Below are 22,917 nucleotides of genomic sequence, written 5' to 3'. Positions count from 1 at the left end.
TGACGTCACCCGCTCTCGGCGCCGTCTGTGGGTGGGGCGTCGCAGTCTGAGTGCCGGCGGTGTGGCATTGGGAGTCATGGCTGCTCGTCGAGCTCTGCACTTCGTTTTCAAAGTGGGAAACCGCTTCCAGACGACGCATTTCTTTCGAGATGTCCTGGGGATGAAGGTGCAGGCTGGGGCCGACAGGGGCTGGCGCGCGAGGCTGGAAGTGCCTGGCGGAGGAGGGGGTAAAGGGTGTGTGGTGAACCTCAAACCCGGGCGTCGGACCTTGGGCCCCGGATTCTCCCATTAGCCCTGCGGGGTATTCAGCTTCTGGAAGCGCTGAGTCCCCGGTTACGGGTTAGGTACTGTTTTGTGTTTTCTTTTCTTTTTTTTGGAGGCCGAGCCCAGGGCTTCGCAATGCTCTACAAGCGCGTTACTGACTACTTGTGCTACATGGCCAACCTTTTTTTTTTAAATAATTTTAATTTTTTAAATTTTAGTTGAGGCAGTGTCTCGCCAAATAGCCCCGACTGGCCTCGAATTTGGGATCCTCCTGCTACAGCCTCCGGAGGGATTACAGGCGTGGGCCACCGCGGTGGGCGTTACAAAAAAGGATTGACATGCTAGCTATGCGCACGGTTTTTCACTTACATACACAAATATTTTTGAACGTCTGCCTTGGGGAGCTTCCAATGTACTGTGAAGGATAATAAACAACCAAAAACTTACATATTATTCTTCCAATGAACAATAACGCAGTCTCTTCTGGTACTGGAGCCTTTCTGGGTAGATAATCAGCATATTCAAAGTTTTGCTTTGGTCAGGGCTAGTTTGCATGGTTTCTCTCGATATCTCTCATCTCGCTGGATAAATCGTTGACTCTCCTTTCAACAATCCAGGCCTAAGTATGAGGTCAGAATCCATTCTCTTCCCCACTGCCTCCAAATTGCATGTCTCCAGCTCCGAGAAGCTGTGATTCTTCAGGGGTCGCTCACCTGAGAACATGGAAGGAGGTTTTTAGGGAACTCCTAGTAAGTCAGGGAAGGAAAGTACACACCAGTGTTGAAGGCATTGTTAGAGCCAAGAGTGGTTTTGTGTAGAAACAGTACAGAAGATGCGGAGTGCAAAGGGAGTTACCTGAGTACATCAGTGGTTTAAAAAAATATATGCAGTGCCCGCAGGATGGTGCAGGCCTGTAATCCCAGCTACTCAGGAGGCTGAGACAGAAGGATCACAAGTTCAAGGCCAGCCTGAGCAATTTAGTGAGACCCTGTCTCAAAAAATGGTTGAGGTTTAGTACAGTGAAATATTTTTTCAGGGTACTGTGTTGAGTTTTGGTGACAGACTTGCAAAAGATTTTGATATCTAGCCACAACTAGAGCTCATGGTCAGGGGTGAGGTGGAGATGGGGATTGAATTTGTACCTAGCTAACAGTAGTAGAAGTCAGAATTAATGTCTTAGTAAATGATAGCAGAAAACCACAAAGCTCTATTTACTGTTTTCCCTCATTGATTAAAGGGCTGTTGTGAAGATTAAACATGTTATTTAGAAGGTATTTGAGGGATGGGGTTATAGCTCAGTTGGTAGAGTACCTGCCTTGCATGCACAAGGTCCTGGGTTCAATCCTCAGCACCACCACAAAAAAAAAAAAAAAAAAAAAAAAAGTATTTGAGGGGCTGGGGCTGTAGCTCAGTGGTAAAGCATGTGCCTCAAGTGTGAAGCACTGAGTTCCATCCTCAGCACCATATAAAAAATAAAGATACTATGTGTTCATCTACAACTAAATAATTTTTTTTAAATCTAGAAGGTATTTGACCCTTAGATATGTATGTTCTAGAAGTATTAGAAAAATTAAAAAGGCAAGGTTTTCTAACCTGAGTCATCAAGGAATAATACATGAAGACTATACATTCAAGTTGACCTATAGAATATAGAAATAGTATTTCCAAGAATCAAAATCAGAGGAAGGAGTGAGTTATACTAGAAGAACTGAGTAGATGATGCAAAGATATGTTTGGAAACACCACTATTTATGTGCCTTTATCTACTTGAAGTTGAAGAGATGGGATATCAAGGCAAATAGATTGGGATTGCTTCTGATAGTGTATTGAATACTGGGCTTGAGAATTTGGATTTGATGCTGCAGTAAATAGGGAGATCAATTTTTTTAAATGTTTATTTATATGTCGTGCTGAGGATCAAACCCAGGGCCTCACACGTGCTAAGAGCACTGAGCCACAACCCCAGCCCCCAATTTTTTTTTTTTTTTAAATAAGGTAGTGATGTAATCAGAAATGATTTGTAGTTTGTACTGGGGATTGAACCCAGGGACACTTAACCACTGAGCCACATCTCTAGCCCTTTTTGTATTTTATTTAGAGACAGAGTCTCACTGAGTTGCTCAGGGCTTCGCTAAACTGCTGAGGCTGGCTTTAAACTCAAGATCCTTCTCAGCCTCCTGAGCTGCTGGGATTACAGGCGTGTACTGCACCCAGCAGAAGTGTTCTTTAGTTCTTACACTTTTATGGTGGTATAAAGGAAGAAGATTATAGTAGAGTTTTGTTTTGTTCTGTGTTTTGTTTTGCTTTGATTCTGGGGATTGAACCCAGGGGCACTTTCCTACTGAGATATGTCCCCAACCCATTTCATTTTGAGAGAATCTCATTAAATTGCTGAGGCTGACCTCAAACTTGGAATCCTCCTGAGTTCCTGGGATTACAGATGTGTATCACTGTGCCCAGCCTAATAGTAGTCTTTGAGAGAAATGATGGGAGCTTCAACTAAAACAGTAGGCATGGAATCAAAAAGGAAAACAGTGCTGGGCATGGTAGTACATGTTTGAAATCCCAGAGACTTTGGAAGCTGAGGCAGGAGGATTTCAATTTCAAGGCCAACCTCAACAACTTAGCCAGACCCTCTCTCAAAATTTAATCAGGGAATATAGCTGAATAGTAAAGTGTCTTTTCAGTTTTTGGTACAAAAAAAAAAAAAAAGTGAGGGACAGAAATTAAGACATTGAGAATCTAATGCATATTAGGTTCTATGGTAGATGCTTTAACAAGTTACCTATTTTCACCAACACATGAGGAGACAGACTCCAAGCCTAAGCAGCTGCTCAGAATTACACACTGCTAGATGAGAACCAGAATTGCAAATCAGATTTTTCTGATGCTGAAAAACCACACTTTTTCCCTCTCAGCACTGCTTCCCAATCTAAGTAGAATTTTACTAGGTAGAACTTGGCTTGCTCTCAGCTTAGTGTCAAGCTGCTCTCCCTTACCTCTTCTAGCTTGGGAAAGGTATAAAGCTTTTCTTTCCTTCCTTCCTTTCTTCTTTTTCTTCATTTTTCCTTCTCTTCTTCTCTCCGTCCTTTCCTTTCCTTTTTTTTTTTTAAACCAATAAAGTTTACAAATGGTAATGTCTGTGTTTTGACCTTTTAGTTTGTGCTAAATATACTATGTGCAGTACTAGTAAAACCTTACAATTTATTTTAATTCCCTTACCAGGTTCTGCGGCATGAGGAATTTGAAGAAGGCTGCAAAGCTGCCTGTAATGGGTATGACATCTTGTATCTTAAATCTCCTGTAGGCTCTGAATACCCCCAGGAGAACAGAAGGCAGTTTCTCAAAGTGACTATAAAATGGAATAAATGAAGGAGTCAGTAAATCAGGGAGGTAACTTGAAGAACACTGGGGAAACCATCCTGTTTCTCTGCACTCTCACATAGCACTTCTGATAAACCAGGCATTTCTCCAACTCTCCCAATACCAGGTAGGTGTCCTACTGTTTAACTAAATTCTTAATCTGTCCACCTGAAATTAGTGTCAGATCCCACAAATAAAAGGCTCATTCCCACAAGACTACCCCAATATAGCTGCCCAGCACAAGTCTGGGCCTCTGCTATTTCTGATTTACCAGAAATTATAAATTGGAGGTTTCCATGACTACCTCTTCAAGTTCACATGTTTGCTAGAAAGGCTCACAATTCAGAGAAACACTATTTTTATTTACTGGTTTATTATAAAGGTTGTAACTCAGGAACAGCCAAGTAGGAGAGGTGCATAGAGCAGAGTATGGGAGAGGGGAGGTGTGGCGCTTCCATATTCTTTCTGGATATACACCCTCATAGTACTTCCATGTGTTCAGCAATCCAGAAGCTCATCTAGTTTTGTTGTTCAGTAGTTTTACACAGATTATTAGGGCTTAATCTCTAACCCCTCCCCTTCCTAAAGGGGAGTGGGGCTGAAACTTCAAACCCTTTAATTACTTGATTTTTATGGAGTCAGCCCTATTCTAGGGCTCTCTAAGGGCCCCACTCTAAGACAGTTCATTATCATAAACTCAGGCATTATGGAAAGGACTTACTAGGAAAGATACCCCAATACCAGGAAATTCCAAGGATTTTAGGACCTCTGTGACAGGAATTAGATATATTATACCATAAACACAAATATGTGCTCTGGATAAAACATTGATTATTGAATATCTTTTAAGTTTAATAGCAACATCAAGTTGAAAAATTCCAAGGCCTGTTGGGATTTGTGTACTTGTTAATTGATATACATATAAACAAACTAAGTTCAGAACTTAGGAACTTAGGTTGGAAATTAGTATTCTTTTTTTCTTTAGGATTCTACTTTCTGCTTTAAAGAAAAGTAAACAAACATACCTTTAACCCCAGCTATTAAGGAGGATATGGCAGGAGGATTACGAGTTTGAGACCAGCCTGGGCAACTTAGCAAGACCCTGTCTCAAAATTAAAATATTTAAAGGGCTAGGGATGTAGCTTAGTGGTAGAATGCTTATCTAGTGCTTACCATTCACAAGACCATGGATTTAATCCCCATTGCCAAAAAAATGAATAAATGAATAAATGAATCTTTATAAATGAATCTTTCCTTCCAGTAAAGTGCTAAACAGATGATCTTTGAAGCTTGTAGTTGGAGCCCATGAGCACTGCCCTCAGCTGTTCTCAGCAACTCCTGAGGTCATCATAACCTTATGAGAACTTTTAGGACCAGAAGGGATTGCCCACCATTCTGTGCCCCATAATTCTCTGAGGGAGGACTATAGCAGATTTTGCCTATGGTCACTGGGTTCATTTACTTTCATTTTTCTAGGCCTTATGATGGGAAATGGAGTAAAACAATGGTGGGATTTGGGCCTGAGGATGATCATTTTGTTGCAGAGCTGACTTACAATTATGGCATTGGAGACTACAAGCTGGGCAATGACTTCATGGTAAATATCATTCTATCCCAGTAGATTTTTGGCTAGGGTAGATGACTTGTTTAATCTGAATTTGTTGAGTCTGTGAGTCCATGAGGAGGTGACATTGGAGCAAAGATTCTGAGGAGGTAAGGGAGTTAGCCATGTGGAAATGCAAGGAAACGAGGGTGACTGGAATGGAGAACACCAGGGAAAGGTGGTAGGAGATGGGGTCAGATTAGGTTGAACCTTTTTAGGCCATTATAATCCATCTGAGTGAAATGAAGAGCTATTGAGGGTTTTGAGCAGAGGAGAAAGCAAGGTCCAGCAGCTATCTTGAAAACAGGCTATTGGGTGCATTTTGGAAAGTTTACTGTGGCTGCACAGTGGGTGATGAATTGATCAGATTGGAGCAGAGACTATTATAGTCCAAATTAGAAATGAGGCTGGCAGGAGTTGGGGCCGTTTCTCAGTGGTAGAGCACCTGCCTCTCATGTGTGAGGCCCTGGGTTCAATCCTCAGCACCACATAGAAATAAATAAATAAAGATATTGTGTCCATCTACAACTAAAAAATTATTTAAAAAAGAAATGAGGCTGGCCTTTTCAGGAGACCCAAGTGTACATTATTGAGTACTTGAGTAAATTTAAAAGTTCATTAATTGTTTAATTTTTTGTTGTTTTAAAAGCAAAAATTGGTCCTGGGCTGGAACCTGTCCTTATCAGATGCCCAGGCTCTGCTTGCAGAGGCAGAACCTCAGAAGCTGCACCCCAGAGGTGGCCATTATTTCCATATAGGACTCCCCTCCTGGGGACATGGGAGTGGGCAGTATATTCCCTTGTTCTAAGGGGTGTCTGCAAACCCCAAAGTTTCAGTAGAGACATATTGGGCTCTCATCATAGCTTCAGGATCTTACCTCTCAGCCTCATATAAATGTTATATTGTTTTGTTTGCATTATTCCCCCTCAAATTTGGGTTCTCTACCGATTTTACACAAAAATGAAGACCACATTATCATTACTATCAACATTTGCAAATAAACCAAATACCAGGAAGCCCTAAATTTAAAATAAATTCTAAATAGAAAAAGTTAAAATAAAAAGCAAAAATTGGGAGCTGGGGTTGTGGCTCAGCAATAGAGCACTTGCTTAGCAAGTGCGGGGCCCTGGGTTCAATCCTCAGCACCACATAAAAAATAAATAAAGGTATTGTGTCCAACTACAACTAAAAAATGAATATTTTTAAACAAAAAGCAAAAATTAGGAGCTGGGGTTGTGGCTCAGTGGTAGAGCACTTGCTTCGCATATATAAGGCACTGGATTTGATCCTTAGTACCTCAAAAAAATAAAGATATTGTGTCCACCTACAACTTAAAAAAAAATGGCTCAGGAGGCTGAGGCAGGAATATTGCCAAGTTCAAGCCCAGCTTAGGCTACATAACAAGACCATGCCTATAAATAAATAAATAAGTAAAATCTCAGAAGAGGTAGCTGACAGGCCAAGGAAAGATCAAGATTTCTCTGGCTACATCATGAAAAAATATTTTTTTGTTTGTTGGTTTTCAACTGAGGATTGAACCAAGAGCCTTGTACATACTAGACAAGCACTGTACCACTGAGCTATACCCCCAGCCCTAGATCTTGAATATTTGAATAGTTCATAATTTACTGACATTTGAATTTCTCTTTTGTGATCCAAAAACATCTGAATCTTTGTGGGAGAAAACATCCAAAACATACTTTGAAATTAATAGAAGAAAATTTTGGAATGCCAATTAAATCTTAAGTAATTTGACCTAGAGTCAGTGGACTTTGGCTCCTTGTTCTGTAAAAGATCTGTTGTGATTATATGTGTGGGTGTGTTCGTTGTTTATTATAGGGAATCACACTTGCTTCTAGCCAGGCTGTCAGCAATGCCAGGAAGCTGGAGTGGCCACTCAGTGAAGTTGCAGAAGGAGTTTTTGAAATTGAGGCCCCAGGAGGATATAAATTCTATTTGCAGAATCGCAGTCTACTTCAGTCAGGTAATTACATCAGGATGAGTAAAAACCTATTGTGTTATTCAGCTTTTCGTCGTTATGACCAAAATACCTGATATAAACAACTTAAAGGAGGAAAAGTTTATTTTGACTCAGTTTCATGGTTGCTTTGAGCCTCAGATGAGGCAGAACATAATGGTGAAAGGGTATGGCCAAGGGAAGCTTCTCAGTTCATGGCAGAGAACTGAGAAACAGGAAGGGGCCAGGGACAAGAATTGCCCTTCCAGGGTGTGTCCCTAGTGACCTAATTTCTCAACTAGACCCTACATCCTACAGTTTCACTACCTCCTCATAATACCATCAGATTATTAAACCCATCAATGGACCAGTCCACCGATGAAGTTAGAGCCCTCATGAGACAATCATTTCCCAAAAGTCCCACCAGTGGGACTTTTGCTGCATTGAGAACTACTAAGTCTTCAACACTTGAGCCTTGGGGACATTCCAGATCCAAACCAGAGCACCTGTCTAAAGCCACCTTTGATGAAAGAAGAGAGGGAGTGGGATTTCTTACTGCTATAGAGTCTTTTTGTTTTGATATGACATGTCCTTCACAAGCCAGTGCTCTTACCTGTTTTTTGAGTAATTATATTATCATGTTAGAACATTAGTCAACAGGGAATCTAGACTGGTTTTGTACTATTGGTAATGCACCTACTTATGATTCTTTGAGTTGCAAATAACAGAAAATCCAACTCAGACTAATTTGAATGATAGGAAAAATTTTTAGCTCACAGAGCAGGTATTCTAGTAGGAAAAATATCATTGTCACTACCCAAATTTTCTCTAAAATGTTCTATTTTCTTCAGTGTATTTCTCCTAGAGCTAAATCCTCTTGATGATAGGATGGCTGCCAGTAGCAGTTAGGGCTACATGTTGTCACACATTCACTTGGGCAGGGGTCGGGAAACCAACTTCTTACTGTTCTTTGTGCAGAACTTTCTTGGAATCTTTTAGCTAACTTCCTGGTCAGATTTAATACACTGTGCTTGCTGCTGAACCCATCATTGTAAGAGAAGTAGGATTATTCCTAGACACACCACTTGAGCTGAGGTTAGTTTCCAAAACTCCATGCTGGTACTTGGTAAGAGATGAAACAGAAGTGAGGAGTTCACCACACTGCCTGTCACATAAAGCAGGAAAGAAATCTCACAAGGTGTGTTTTTTCAAAATAGTGACAGCTTCATCATGTTTACTTAATTCCTATAAATTCAATTGCCTCTTTGCTAACACAAAAGCAAAAAAAAAAAAAAAAAAAAAGATGAGGTGGTAGCAGTGCGGGGCAGGAGGAGGCTGGTAAAGAGCAAGGACAATTCTGCCTGCCATTTCACTCAGTGAACACATGCCTGTAGGTGACTTGACATGAGCCATATAAATTCTTTTTTCCAAGCCAGGTGTGGTAATACATGTCTGTAATGCCAGCAACTCTGGAAGCTGAGGCAGGAGGATTGGAAGTTGAAGGCCAGCCTCAGTAACTTTGCAAAGCCTTCAGCAACTTAGCAAAGACCTTGTCTCAAAATAAAAAGGACTTGGGATGTAGCTCATGGTAAAGCACCCTGGGTTCAATCCCCCTATACAGAAAAAAAAAAAAAAAATTAAAAAAAACCTTCAATCATCAATGAAGTACAGAAATACCAGCTTGCAATAAGTCCTACACAGCTGGTCTACCCTCCCACATCAGAAAGGATTGGTCTTTCTTTTTGCTGAGCATGATGAAAAACAAATAACACTGAAAACTAAAATTAGACTCAGCATTTGGGACATGATGCAGACTAGTGGAGGAAAGCATTTTTGTCATTGTTTTCTTTTGTTTTTTTGTTTTGGTACTGGGGATTGAACCAAGGGGTACTTTATTGCTGAGCTAGATCCCTTTTTATTTTTTGAGACAGAATCTCACTTTGTTGCTTAGGGCTTTGCTCAGGTGCTGAGGCTGGCCTTGAACTTGTGGTCCTCCTGCCTCAACTTCCCCAGTTGCTAGGATTATTGGCATGAACTACTGTTCCTAGCTGTGGGTTTTTTTTTTTTTTTGACAGGCAATTGTTGCTTTATATACTGACTTTATTATTTTCATTTATTTTTGCTGCTAGGGATTGAACCTAGGGCTACTCTATCACTGAGCCACATCTTTATCCCTTTCTCATTGGTATTTTTATTTTGAGACAGGGTCTCCCTAAGTTTCTGAGCCTGGCCTCAAACTTACAGTCCTCCTACCTCAGCCTCCCCAGTTGCTGGGATTACAGACGTGTCACTGTGGTTGGTCTGAATACTATTTTAAACCATAATTTCTGCAACTAAATCCATCATACTTTTTTTTTTCCTCCTCTAATCTTAGTAGTTATTCAATACAGGTGAGTATCCCTATTCCGAAAATTCCAAATGCTCTGAAATCCAAAACATCATACTTAGAACGTCATGTCTGCACTCAGAAAGTTTCAGATTTCAGAGCATTTTGGATCAGGGATGATCAACCAGTAAAAGTCTGTGCAAATTTTCTAAAACCTGAAAAACTCCAAAATCTGAAACACTTACAGTCCCAAGTGTTTTAGATACTGTTTTTGTCCTCCTTGGGAGGTAATGATAACACCCTTGGGGCATTAATTTTCTGTTGGTAATGGAGTTAAATCTGTCAGTCTAGCTGGCATCCATCCTTTGTTTGAATTATTCATTCCTGTTTAGTTTCAAAAACTTATTCCCATTCCTGTTCCTGCATTCCTTCAAGTTCTGAATCAACTGGGACTTGTTGATTTGTTTTGTTTTGGTACCAGTGATTGAACCCAAGGTTCAACTGGGCCCCATCCCCAGGATCTGTCTTCATTATCCATTGCAAGAATTCCATTGCATTATCACATTGTAGGAAGATAAACAATTCTCTATTGTTGAATGTTTATGTTATTCCCAGTGTTTCATTTTTTGGGCAACACTGACAAATGTCTTTGTGATGAAAGACCTTCATACATCCACAATTACTTTTTGAATTGCTGAAACTGGACTTGCTCTTTTAACAATGTACATTTTTAAAGATTTCGATACATTCTGTCAAGAATACTGTTATTTTTTTTTAAAGCAGTGCCAGGGATGGAACCCAGTCCTCATACATGTGAGACAATTATCAAATTGTTGACCAGAAATGTATTAATTTATACTCTATCAGTACTCTATGATTGTGACCCCTGCCCGTGTCTCTCTCTCACACACACACACACACACACACACACACACACACACAGTTAACACTACTTTTAAAATTATTTTCCTGTGGCTGGGGACGTGGGTTTAATTCAAACAATGTGAAAACTAAAATTGTTTGCCAAGAGAACAAAAATAAAAATAATAATAATGAAAAACCAAATCATTTGCCAGTTAGATGAAATATTTTATATGAATTTAAATTTCTTTGATGATTTGTGAAGTTGAATAAGTTTTTCATGTTCATTGACCATTCCAGTTCCTCCTTATGTGGATATCTGCTTTGCACCTTTTGCCAATTTTTCTAGGCTGTTCACCTTTTTCTCATTGGTGCTTAAATATGATTTTCATATTAATGAATGTTTGTCCTATGTATAGCAAAAATTTTTTCTTAATTCTTTTTTTTTTTTTTTTTTTTTAGTTGTCAGTGGACTTTATTTATTCATGTGTGGTGCTGAGATTTGAACCCAGTGCTTCATACATGCTAGACAAGCACTCTACCACTGAACCACGATCCCAGCCCAATTCTTTACTTTTTAATCTTAATTATTAGTTCTTTTGGGGGACAAGGAGCATTCAAGATTCAACTCAGGGCTTGTACATGCTAGGCCTGTAACTTACCAGTGACCTACATCCACAGCCCTAGAATTCTTTTAGTTCTTATTGTCTAGGATTTTCCCATTTTGTGTAGTTAACCTGGCAGGCTTTTTTTCTTCATGGTTTTTCTATCTTTGGTGTCATATTTAAATAAAAATCATCCTCCAATCTAAAATTGTATAAATCATCACCTGTATTTAGTATTTTCTTAGTTTTATTCTTTGAACTTGATCCCTTTAACCCATTAGGAATGCATTTAATTTTGCTATTTAATTCAAATACATACCTTTTCCCCACCAATTGATTGACCAATTAAATTAGTGTCATCTATTGAATAAGGTGCCCTTTCATATTGATTTAAAATCCTTTTTTAAATCATAAACTAAATTATTTTGGGGGATATCAAACCAAGAGCTTCACATATGCAAAGCATGCACTTTACTACTAAGCAATATCCCCACCCCCATTAACTAAATTTTTACATATGATTGAGTGTTTTGTTTTGTGGTGCTGGGGATTGAACCTAGGGCTTGTGCATGCAAGGCAAGCACTCTATCAACTGAGCTATCTCCCCAGCCCTAAGCCTATTTTTGTATATATGTATTTTTGTGGTACTGGAGTTTGAAACCAGTAATCCTGAGCTACACCCCCAGCCCATTTTGTTTTTTATTTTGAGACAGGGTTTTGTTAAATTGCTGAGGGTCTCTCTAAATTGTTGAGGCTGACCATGAACTTGCAATCCACCATGCCCAGCTTGGTCTTTTTAATCTGTTGTACCAAAGTGACCTATCTATTCCTGCTGATTTATTACTTTACAGATCCTGTATTGAAAGTAACTCTTGCAGTGTCTGATCTTCAGAAGTCCTTGCACTACTGGTCTAATCTACTGGGAATGAAAATTTATGAACAAGATGAAGAGAAACAAAGGGCTTTGCTGGGCTATGCTGATAACCAGGTAAGTGATCTTGGAAAAAAATAACTTGTTTCTTTGAGTTCGTTTTATAAATGAGGGGAACATGAAGGTTGTTCCCATAGTTCTTCACAGTGACTCAAAATTTATTTATGTATGTATGTATTTATAGTTGTAGGTGGACACAATATTTTTATTTTATTTTTTTTAATGTGGTGCTGAGGATTGAACCCAGCGCCTCACACAAGCTCTACCACTGAGCTACAACCCCAACCCTGATTCAATGTTTATACAGACAGAATAAAATAAAAATTAGTGATAATCTCACCACTCAGATATTATTTCTGTTTCTGTTTGGGAATATATCTGTTTAGAAGTGGAATAGGCTGGGATATGGCATAGTGGTAGAGCAGTGAAAGGCCTTTGCCTAATGTGAAAGGCCCTGGGTTCTATCCCCAGCACGGCCAACACACTAGAGGAGGTGGAATTTCTTAGACACAAACAAGGATTAATACATGATCTGTTTTTATATATGTAAATATATATACTTAGTAACCTAGCATTTGAACCTGATTTAGTCTTTATACTTTGGCCCAGCAATTGTACTTCTTGGATATTTTATTTTCTGGTGGCACTTGGGGTTAAACCCAGGGTCTTATACAAGCTAGGCAACTACTTTACCACTAAGTGACATTCCCAGCCTTTATTGGGGGTTGTGTTTTGTTTTGTTTTTTGAGACAGGATCTCTATTAGTTGCCCAGGCTGGCCTTGAACTTGTGATCCTCCTGCCTCAGCCTCCTAAGTAGCTGGGATTGTAATATATACATATATATACATATATATATATTTTTTTTGTTAATTGTAGTTGGACATAATGCCTTTATTTATTTTTATGTTGTGCTGAGAATCAAATCCAGCGCCTCGCATGTGCTAGCAAGTGCTCTATCACTGAGCCACAACCCCAGCCCATATTATATATATTTTTAATATTTACTTTTTAGTTGTAGTTGGACATAATACTTTTATTTATTTTTATGTTGTGCTGAGGATCGAACCCAGGGCCTCGCACATGCTAGGCATGGGCTCTACCCCTGAGCCACAACCCCAGCCCTGGGGTTCTATTTTTTAATAGATGTACTTAGCATATACATGCACAAAGAAGTGTGTTTGTGGTTATCTATTGTAGCATTGTTTGTAGTAGGAAAAGATAGGAATCTTCATGTCCTGTGGATTAGAGGAATATTTAAAAACTGTATAATTAATCCATAGAATGGGATACTGGGGATGTAGCTCAGTGGTAGAAGACTTGCCTACTATGCACAAGGGTTCCATCCCCAATACCAAAAAACCCCCTCACAAAAAACAAAAACAATACAAAAAAACAGAATGGATTATTATATAGCTATTGAAAAGCCTGGGGCAAGTCTTTATGTACTGGTATGTAGTAATGTTAAGTAAAGAAAACAAATGATAGAATAACTTGTAAATTGGGCTACTATTTATATAAAACAAAACACACACACATACATACACACACAAAATGTGCCTAGAAGAAATCTCTGGACATTGGAAACTGGTAGCTTCTTGGGTGAAAGTAGGAGGAAGACTTTGTTTTTACTTCTTTTAATACTCTTTAACTTTTTTTTTTTTTTTTTTTTTTTTTAATGTGCTGGGGATCTAGGATCAAACCCAGGGTCTAAACATGCTAGTCAAATACTTTACTACTGAGCTACATCCCTAGCCCCACTGTTTGAATTTTGTTACCATATGCATGTATAACCTGTCCAGAAGCATAAGCTCTCTTCTTTCTTCTCAGTGTAAGTTGGAGCTGCAGGGCATCAAGGGTGCAGTTGACCATGCAGCAGCTTTTGGAAGAATTGCCTTTTCTTGTCCCCATAAAGAGGTAATGTTAAATCACCTGACTTTTGTTTAATCTCTGTGACTAGCTGGTTCCACTCAGCTGAGGACCTTGGCCTTCCTTCTTCAGGTTCATTCTGATTGTCGCTTTGGAATCAAGTTCAACAGTTATTTTAAGAGCCATTAAGATAATAAAATCAAACAATTGGTGCCATGGTTCTTTCTGATCAGATACTCATCTGGAGCTAATGAGTATTTGATCCTTGCCATAAAAGTAGTATGTGATCCTTGCTCACTTTGCCTTCTTTTTCTCAAGTTGCCAGACTTAGAAGACTTAATGAAAAAGGAGAACCAGACGATACTGACTCCCTTGGTGAGTCTGGATACCCCAGGGAAGGCCACAGTACAAGTGGTGATTCTGGCTGACCCTGTAAGTATTACTGAGCAAGGAGACAGGCTCTACCATGGGTTGCTTCAGAGATGTCTTTTTACAAATTGCTTTTCTATTTATTGGTATAGGATGGACATGAAATTTGCTTTGTTGGGGATGAAGCATTTCGAGAACTTTCTAAAATGGATCCAGAGGGAAGCAAATTATTGGATGATGTGAGTCTGATTTCTTTTTTTTTTTAAACATATATTTTTTAGTTGTCAATGGACCTTTATTTATTTTTTATTTGTTTATATGCGGTGTTGACAATTGAACCCTGTGCCTCACACATGCTAAGCAAGTGCTCTACCAGTGTGCTATGACCCTAGCCAGTGAGTCTTATTTCTATATTATGTCACCATAGGCCTAAGGGGGAAGGCATAAATGTGTATGGGAAAGGGCCAAAGCAGTAGGGTCCAGGTTCTTAGTCTGAACCACATCCTTTTGCTGTTGGGGTGACTTTTTAGCCAGGGACCTATGTCTTCATTATTACCTGTATGACCCCTTATGTAGACTCAGGCTGTCTTAGAGAACCACTGCTGCTGTATACAATATTATTCTGCTCAGTAAGTGTGGGAATGCCAAGATACCATCCCGTCTCATTCTCTTTCTTTCTTTTTTTTTTTTTTTAATATTTATTTTTTAGGTGTAGATGGACACAACACAATGCTTTTATTTTTATGTGGTGCTGAGAATCAAACCCAGTGCCTCACACATGCTAGGTGAGCGCTCTACCCCTTGAGACACAACCCCAGCGCCCCAGCCCCAGCCCCGCCTCACTTTCTTAGGTTTCTGGTCTTCTCTTCCATTCAGCAGCTCAGTCCGTCTTCCTAGTGAATTGTTCTCATCAGCATACAAGCAAGCTCCAGTAGTTCCCATCTTTTAAGCTTTGTATTAACTGCATATCCTTTCTTTGGATTTCTTTTTTTTTTTTTTTTAGTTTTCGGCGGGCACAACATCTTTGTTTGTTTGTGGTGCTGAGGATCGAACCCGGGCCGCACGCATGCCAGGCGAGCGCGCTACCGCTTGAGCCACATCCCCAGCCCTGGATTTCTTTATAAATTTCTCTCTCTCTCTCTTTTTTCTTTATATTTGGTAATGGGGATTTAACCCAGGGGACCTTTATGACTGGGCTACATCTTCAGAATCTAGCCTTGAACTTGCCATCCTCCTGTCTTAACCTCCTAAGCTGCTGGGATTATAGGTGTGTGCCACCACACTGGGCTATAGATTTCTTCTTCTTCCTCTACCTCTTCCTCTTCTCTTCCTCTTCCTCCCCTTCTTCTTCCTCCCCTTCCTCCTCCTCCCCTTCCCTTTTCTCCTCCTTCCCTTCCTCCTCTTCCCCTTCCTCCCTTCCTCTCCTCCTCCTCCTCCTCCTCTTCCTCCTCCTCCTTCTCCTCCCCCTCTTCCCCCTCCTTCCCCCGCTCTTTTTTTTTTTAGTTGTAGATGGACACAATATCTTTATTTTTATGTGGTGCTAGGCACCAAATCCAGGGCCTCACACATGAGAGGCAGGCGCTCTACCACTGAGCTACAACCCCAGCCCTAGATTTCTTCTTTAAAAATTTGTCTGCACACAGTTTCTACTTTTTACTCTCCATTTATACTTCACTCTAGTCTGCAGTAACTCTTTGTCACTCAAATATTTGCTGATGTTGACATCTTTGGGACTTCCATCTTGCCAAATCCAGAAACTTCTTTTTTATTTTCATCAAACTTGATTTTTCAGCCAGGTATGGTATGTGCTTGTAGTCCCAGCTATTTGAGAGCCTGAGGCAGGAAGATTGAAAGTTAAAGGACAGCCTGGGAAATTTACAGAAACTTGTCTCAAAATAAAAATAAAAGGGCTGGGGAAATAGCTCAGGGGTATTGTGTTTACATAACATGTGTAAAGCCCTAGGTTCACTTCCTAGTACCACCCTCCAAAAAAAAGATTTTTAAAAAAGTTGGTTATGTTTTGTTTTTGTATTTACAATTTTTAATTTTGTATTAAAATGAAAAATTTTGTATTAAAATTTTTTTCCAAGCAATCTTCAAAGGAGTTACTCAAACTTCTTGTATCTAGCATGTAGTAAAGGTTTTCTGAATACTCTGTGTGTATGTATATATGAGAGACAGAGAGAGAGAGAGAGAGAGATAGGGTCTTGTAATTGTTGCCCAGGCTGGTCTCAAATGCCTGGGTTCAAGTGATCCTCCTGCCTCAGCCTCCTAAGTAGCTGAGACTACAGGCACATGCCACTACTTATCTTACCTGGCTTATCTCTAAATACATTATTGAATGATTGAAGGAATTAATTAGTCTATCCCAGTTCTGTCATTTTAATATCTATATAAATGATCTTAAGCAATTTACTTAAATTCTTTGAACTTCTGCTTCTTTATCTAACAATTTGAGAAGGTAAGAATATCTGCTTCATGGGATTTTTCTGTGGTTTTTAAAGCTCAGCAAACCATAGACTAAAGCAGGAAATGTGTAAGAAGATACAGATACATCTTTTGTAAATTTTATGTAGGAAACTAGAATCTCAGGCAACTTTTTGCTGGACTTCCTCCTTGTTCTTTCATGCCATCTACAAACTTTCCCTTCTCTTAAACTCTCTTCTTTGGTATTAGAGTTTGAGATTCTGCCTTCTTCACATCTTTCTTGACCACTTTTTCCAGAGGCAAGTGCTATTCTGATTTCTGGCACTATAGATTAGTTTTGTTTGTTCTTGGACTCATACAAATAGAATCACTCAGTAGGTATTCTTTTATACACGGTTCTTTCTTTCAACATTTTTGAGATTCCTTCATGTGGTTACATACATCATAGTTTATTTCTTTTTTGTTTGTTTTCTCATTGAATAGTATTCACCTTTATAACAGTTGTTTATCCATTCTTGCAATGTTAGACAATTGAGCTGTTTCCAGATGTTTATCTCCTAAAAAGAAGACTGCTATGAAAATTCTTGTTTAAATCTTCTTGTAGATACATGTTTTATGTTTCAGGTAAATTCTTAGTAGAATTGCTTTTACTTTATCCAAAAGTACCAAATAGCTATCCATAGTAATTATACTATAGTAGTCCTCCTTAATTGCAATTTCTCTTTTCACATGATTTCAGTTACCTATAGTCTCGTTTCCAAAAATATTAAATGGAAAATTCCAGAAAGAGACAGTGCATACATTTGAAATTGCACACTGTTCTGAGTAGCATAATGAAATCTCCTGTTTTCCTGTTCTGTTCCACCTAGGACTTGAATCATCCTTTTATCCAGTGTAGCCATTTGTATACACTCCTCTCACATTAGTCAGTTAGTAGCCATCTTGGTTTTTAGATTAAGTGCCTTGATATAGCAGTGCTTGAGTTCAAGCAACCCTTATTTTACTTAATAATGGCCTCAAAGCACAAAAGTAGTGATGTTGGCAATTTCATTATGCCAAAGAGAAGCTTCACAGTGCTTCTTTTAGGTGAAAAGGTAAAAATTATTGATTAATAAGGAAAGAAAAAGAAAAAAAAAAAAACATGCTTAGATTCCAAGATAACAATACGATCAAATCTTTTATCTATAAAATTTGAAGAAGTAAAAAGATATTTGTATTAGTTTTGCTTTTGTATTTCAAAATGCAAGTTATTGCCATAGGACAAAGTAAGTGCCTAGTTAAGATAGGAAAGCATTAAATTATAGGGTACTATCCACAGTTTCTGGCATCCTCTAGGGGTCTTGGAAGGTATCACCTAAGGATAAAGGGGAAGTACTGTAGGTGTTTGAGCATTCCAATTGCTCCATATCCTCACCAACATTTTGGGTTTTTGTTTTCTGGGTTTTAGCCATTCTAACAGTTGAAAGATTATTTCTTGTTTTGGCTTTAATTTGTATTTCCCTGATGACTAAAGAAAAGTACAACAAATCCCTGTGTGACTCTCACCCATCACCTCTGTACCATAGTTATTTTTGTCATTCTTTCCTTCAATCCCCAGTCCTGATTTTCTTTTGTTTTTTCTTTTGGCTGGGGATTTCTAAGACATATCTCAGATTAACATACCATTTTTTAAATTTCTAAAATACTTAAGTATTTCGTACTTTTTATGACAATATAAGGAAGTAGGAATTAAACAATTTTCTTATAAACCATTGTTGACATTGTCACCCTTAAAAAATATACAATCTGGGCTGGGGTTATAGCTCAGTGGTTGAGTGCTAGCATGTGCAAGGTCCTGGATTCAATCCCTGGCACTGGGATGGGAACTGTGTATCAACAGTGTCATCTAAAATCCAGTGCTCATTCCCTCTCTCTTGGCAGTCCTGGGATAAAAATCCAGTTATTAAAATTTCCCTGTTGTCTGAAAAATGGTTTTATACTATTGGTTTGCCCTACATTTTTGTGACTAGTTTTTATTTAATTAGAATATATTAGTACAGAACAAATTTATTTGATCCAGTGGACTTCATGACAAATGATTTGAAAGGTAGACTTCTGATCTGTTTTACATTTTAACCATTCTAGGCTATTCACTAATCTCTAAAATGAATGTATTTTTCACTCTGTATGTCTTTGTTCATATTATTTTATTCTCCTGAAATGTTCTTTCTCTTATTTAAATATTTGCTCTTATTTTAAGGCTCATTTAAATCCATATTTTAATTTATTCATTTTTATTGACTTGTTGGAGTTCTTTATATATTCTATATATAAGTAATTTGGTAGATACCTGCAAATGCAAGTATTTTTTCTAGTCTATGGCTTGTCTGTTTTGTTTTCTTTTGTCTTTGGTGTAGGGATTTATTCCAGGAGTACTTTACCACTGAGCTACATCCCCAGGTCTTTTTGTTTTCTATTTTGAGACAAGGTCTCACTAAGTTGCTGACGCTGGCCTCAAACTCACAATCCTCCTGCTTCAGCTTCCCAAGTTGTTGTGATTACCTGCATGTACTACCACTCTGGTTTGGCTCTTTATTTTCTTTATTTTATTTTGTTGGTGGTGCTAGGGTTTGAAGCCAAGACCTTGCACATACTAGGAAATGTTATCACTGAGCTACATTCCCAGCTCAGCGGAGTCTTTTGAAGAGCAGGGAAGCCCATTTATCCACTTTTTATATATAGTGCTTTTGGTTCCAGACCTGTATTGTGTCTAGTGAGCCTCTTCACCATGATCCCATGGCGTGTCTGTAACTTATCTTAAAGAAAAAAAGAAAAAAAATCCATTCTTCTTTTAATAATATTCAATGGAGATTGTTACTAAGTATCTCTTATTTGGACACATTCTTAAGTGTTTTATGTACTTTCTATAATTCTTAGTATAGTCTGCAAGGTTAATAGCATTCCCCTTTGCAGATGAGAAAACTGAGGCTCAAAAAGATTAATCCAGGGCTGGGATTGTGGCTCAGGGGTAGAGCACTCACTTAGCAGGGGTGGAAGCTGGGTTCAATCCTTAGCACCACCTAAAAATAAAGAAATTGTGTTGTGTCCATCTACACCTAAAAAATAAATTTAAAAAAAAATGATTAAGCCACTCAGCCATAAACATCATTCATTCAGCTAAGTGTCAAGCAGGGACTTGGGTGGAGGTCTTTTGGGCTTCATAGTCAATTCTTTTCCTTTCTCTATACCCTGCTTCTTCTTGTGGGTAGTATATACAGTATGTCTTTTATCCCAATTGTTCACACCACAGTCCTCAGGACTGATTTGTTGTTGTTTCAACTGTTTTGTTTTTAACATGTTTTTTTATTTTAAAATAGCTTTAGATGTATAGACAGAGCTACATTTGTATGTTGTTTCTTCACACTCCTAAATTCTTCTAGCTCTTCTTAGTCACCAAGAGATGTGAGTTCTGAAATGTCTTTGGTCTGACAACTTTATTTATTTTTTTATTTATTTTTTTTTTAAGAGAGAGTGAGAGAGGAGAGAGAGAGAGAGAGAATTTTTAATATTTATTTTCAGTTCTCGGCGGACACAACATCTTTGTTGGTATGTGGTGCTGAGCATCGAACCCGGGCCACACGCATGCCAGGCGAGCGCGCTACCACTTGAGCCACATCCCCAGCCCTGACAACTTTATTTTTGAAAATGTCCTCATTATCCCCTGTAATACTGCAAAAGCCTCTTCCCACCTTCCAGTACATCCCCCTTTCTTGCTGCCAGTGTAAGCTTTCCACAGCTGCAATCCAGTGATTCTTACAAGTGTTTAATCTTCTGATAGCTCTCCAGTACTTTCAAGATGTATGCCAAACCCTCTGACAGAGGACGTGGACATGTCTGGCCCTTCCCTACTCTGATCTATTCTACCTGTCTCACAAAGGTCACTTACCTATCCATATTCCAGTCCCATTGAACTGTTTATATTAACCCAAACCTTGCCTTGCCCAAAGAGTTTTTTTCTCTTCCCTGTTCTTCAACTTGTGCTTCAAAACTCAGAGAGCTGGGGCTGGGGTTGTGGTTCAGTAGTAGAGCACTTGCCTAGCATGTGTGAGGCACTGGGTTTGGTTCTCAACACTGCATATAAATAAATGAATAAAATAAAGGTTCATCAACATCTTAAAAAAAAAAAAACTGAGAAAGTTTCTTGGGTTCTGTCCCTCCACTTTTATGGTACCTAAAAGACAGAAAATTTTGCAATTCTAACTATTGTGAATCTTTGTTGCTTTTTAGCATATCTTTGATTTTTAAGCACCTTTTATTTTCATCAGAATAAATCAGATAATACTAAGATTTTATTGTTTGTTTGTGGTTCTGGGGATGGAACCCAGAGCCTTGTGCATGCAAGGCAAGCATTTTACCAACTGAGCTACATCCCCAGCCCAGTACTAAGATTTATATAAATGAAATGTAATAATGTCTTGCCCCATCTTTGACCCATTATCCAAGACTGCCATCACCTTTACTGTTTCTAAACAAGATATATACATTATATACATTTGTTTTCTCATTTTCAATTACTGACATCATCTTGTGACTTCCTTCTGAAGGTAGATGGGTATTTTTTACACTTTCTCCAATTAGTTATTTTTTGTTGATCAGGTACCACTTTGTTCATGGCTGTATTATAGTGAATGCCTCACACACACACATATTCTCTGTGCAAAGTAATTGTTTCCATATGTGAGTCCTAGGCTGTTCTATATAGACCCCATAGCCTGAGACTTTGTCATAGCAGCCACACCTGATCCAGCTTAGTACCTAGCTTGTGATGAAAACTGTCATTTTTTTAAAAAATATTTTTTTAATTATAGATGGACACAATAACTTTATTTTATTTTTTTATGGTGGCAGTGAGGATCAAACCCAGGGCCTCACATGTGCGAGGCAAGTGCTCTACCACTGAGCTACCACCCCAGCCCTGTCCTTTTTTCTTTCTTTCTTTCTTTTTTTTTTTTTTAGAAAGCTATTTCCATACTTGCTTTTGGGCTGCCTAAGTGTTTTTCTTAACAAACAGCTGAAAGAACTCTTGTAAGAGTTCTTTCATTAACAAGGATTCTCTTTGAGTTAATAGGCATAAAACTAACCCAACAGAACTGATATTGGTGGAGTAGGCTAGGAGGAGCCTTTAAAAAGTGAATCATTTGGGCTGGGGTTGTAGCTCGATGGTTGAGCACTTGCCTTGCATGCATGAGGCACTGGGTTTGATCCTTAGCACAACTTAAAAATAAATAAATAGTTGTGGTTGTGCCCGACTACAACTAAAAAGTAAATACTTTAAAAAAAAGTGAATCATTCAAGGCCCACTAAAACATCAAATACCTGCTTTTATTTGGCCTTAGTCTCAGACTGAGTCTCATGACACTAAAGATTTTTGTTCTACCACAGACCTCACAGGCTGGCATGCATGGTCCCTGCACTTTCATCAGCCAACAGACTTTGCCCTTAACTCTGCAGAGTGATAATCACCAAGCAGTTGATCAGTATTCACTAGCATCTCTGTCACATTAAACAAAATACACTGGATGAACACTCTTTAAATACCAATTTCTTCTTTGTGCATAGTACATGCAGTGAGATATAAAGTATATATTGTTTTTCAGACTTGGAATAAATGTATATTTCTGTTTCTGTAGGCAATGGCGGCAGATAAAAGTGATGAGTGGTTTGCTGAAAGAAACAAACCAAAGGCTTCAGGTTAATGGAAGACATCATGTGAAACAAGCATTTATGATTCTTGCGTGGCACCTGTGAAGCCTGGTGTGTCCCTTTTTGATAAATGCTCTTACTACTTGGTTGTGTCCTGCTCAGGCAAGGAGACCTGGGTAGTGAAGATTTGTATATTTCAATCTTTGAAAGCTCTGATATGTTTAGAAATGAAACCCAATTATCATTAATCCAGGTAGAGGGGAACTCACTGTAATCTGCACTTGGACTGTAATGGTACGTTATGTAATAGATCAGTAACAAATTATTTTCCAGACTGGGACAACTCTATGGGGCATTAGTCTTGGTTGGGAATGGAGGGAATTTTGATGAATCATGTAGATTTTAAAGGAGTTACTGTTCAAATAAATTCAAATCAATTGCTTATAGTAGTCATAATTCCAGCATCTGATGATAATATGCTGTTCTAATCTTCTACTCTAGCAGATCTTAACATATACATTTTTTTAAAGAAATTCTGTTCCTTGGACAAAGATTTGGTTAAACCCCATTTTACTTGCTTTACATTTTGAGAAGCCAGAGAAAACAGATGGGAAGGATTTAATGTGTTTCTACACACCCAGCTCTGTGCTAGTTTCTTTTTT

General features: G+C 38.6%; 1 protein-coding gene across 1 annotated transcript; it reads left to right on the top strand.

Annotated features, from left to right (window-relative positions):
• Nucleotides 1-16: 16 nt before the first annotated feature.
• On the top strand, nt 17-22,917 carry GLOD4 (glyoxalase domain containing 4). Its single transcript, XM_081272282.1, has 9 exons — nt 17-166; nt 3,490-3,539; nt 5,104-5,224; nt 7,070-7,214; nt 11,831-11,967; nt 13,739-13,825; nt 14,096-14,209; nt 14,299-14,385; nt 22,243-22,917. Exons 1-9 carry the CDS (start codon nt 77-79, stop codon nt 22,306-22,308), a joined length of 897 nt encoding a protein of 298 aa, XP_081128408.1. The 5' UTR covers nt 17-76; the 3' UTR covers nt 22,309-22,917.

The sequence above is a fragment of the Spermophilus citellus genome (assembly GCF_964194105.1).
Source record: "Spermophilus citellus genome assembly, chromosome: 17".
Lineage (NCBI taxonomy): Eukaryota > Metazoa > Chordata > Mammalia > Rodentia > Sciuridae > Spermophilus > Spermophilus citellus.
This window is presented reverse-complemented; position numbering and strand designations above follow the sequence as displayed.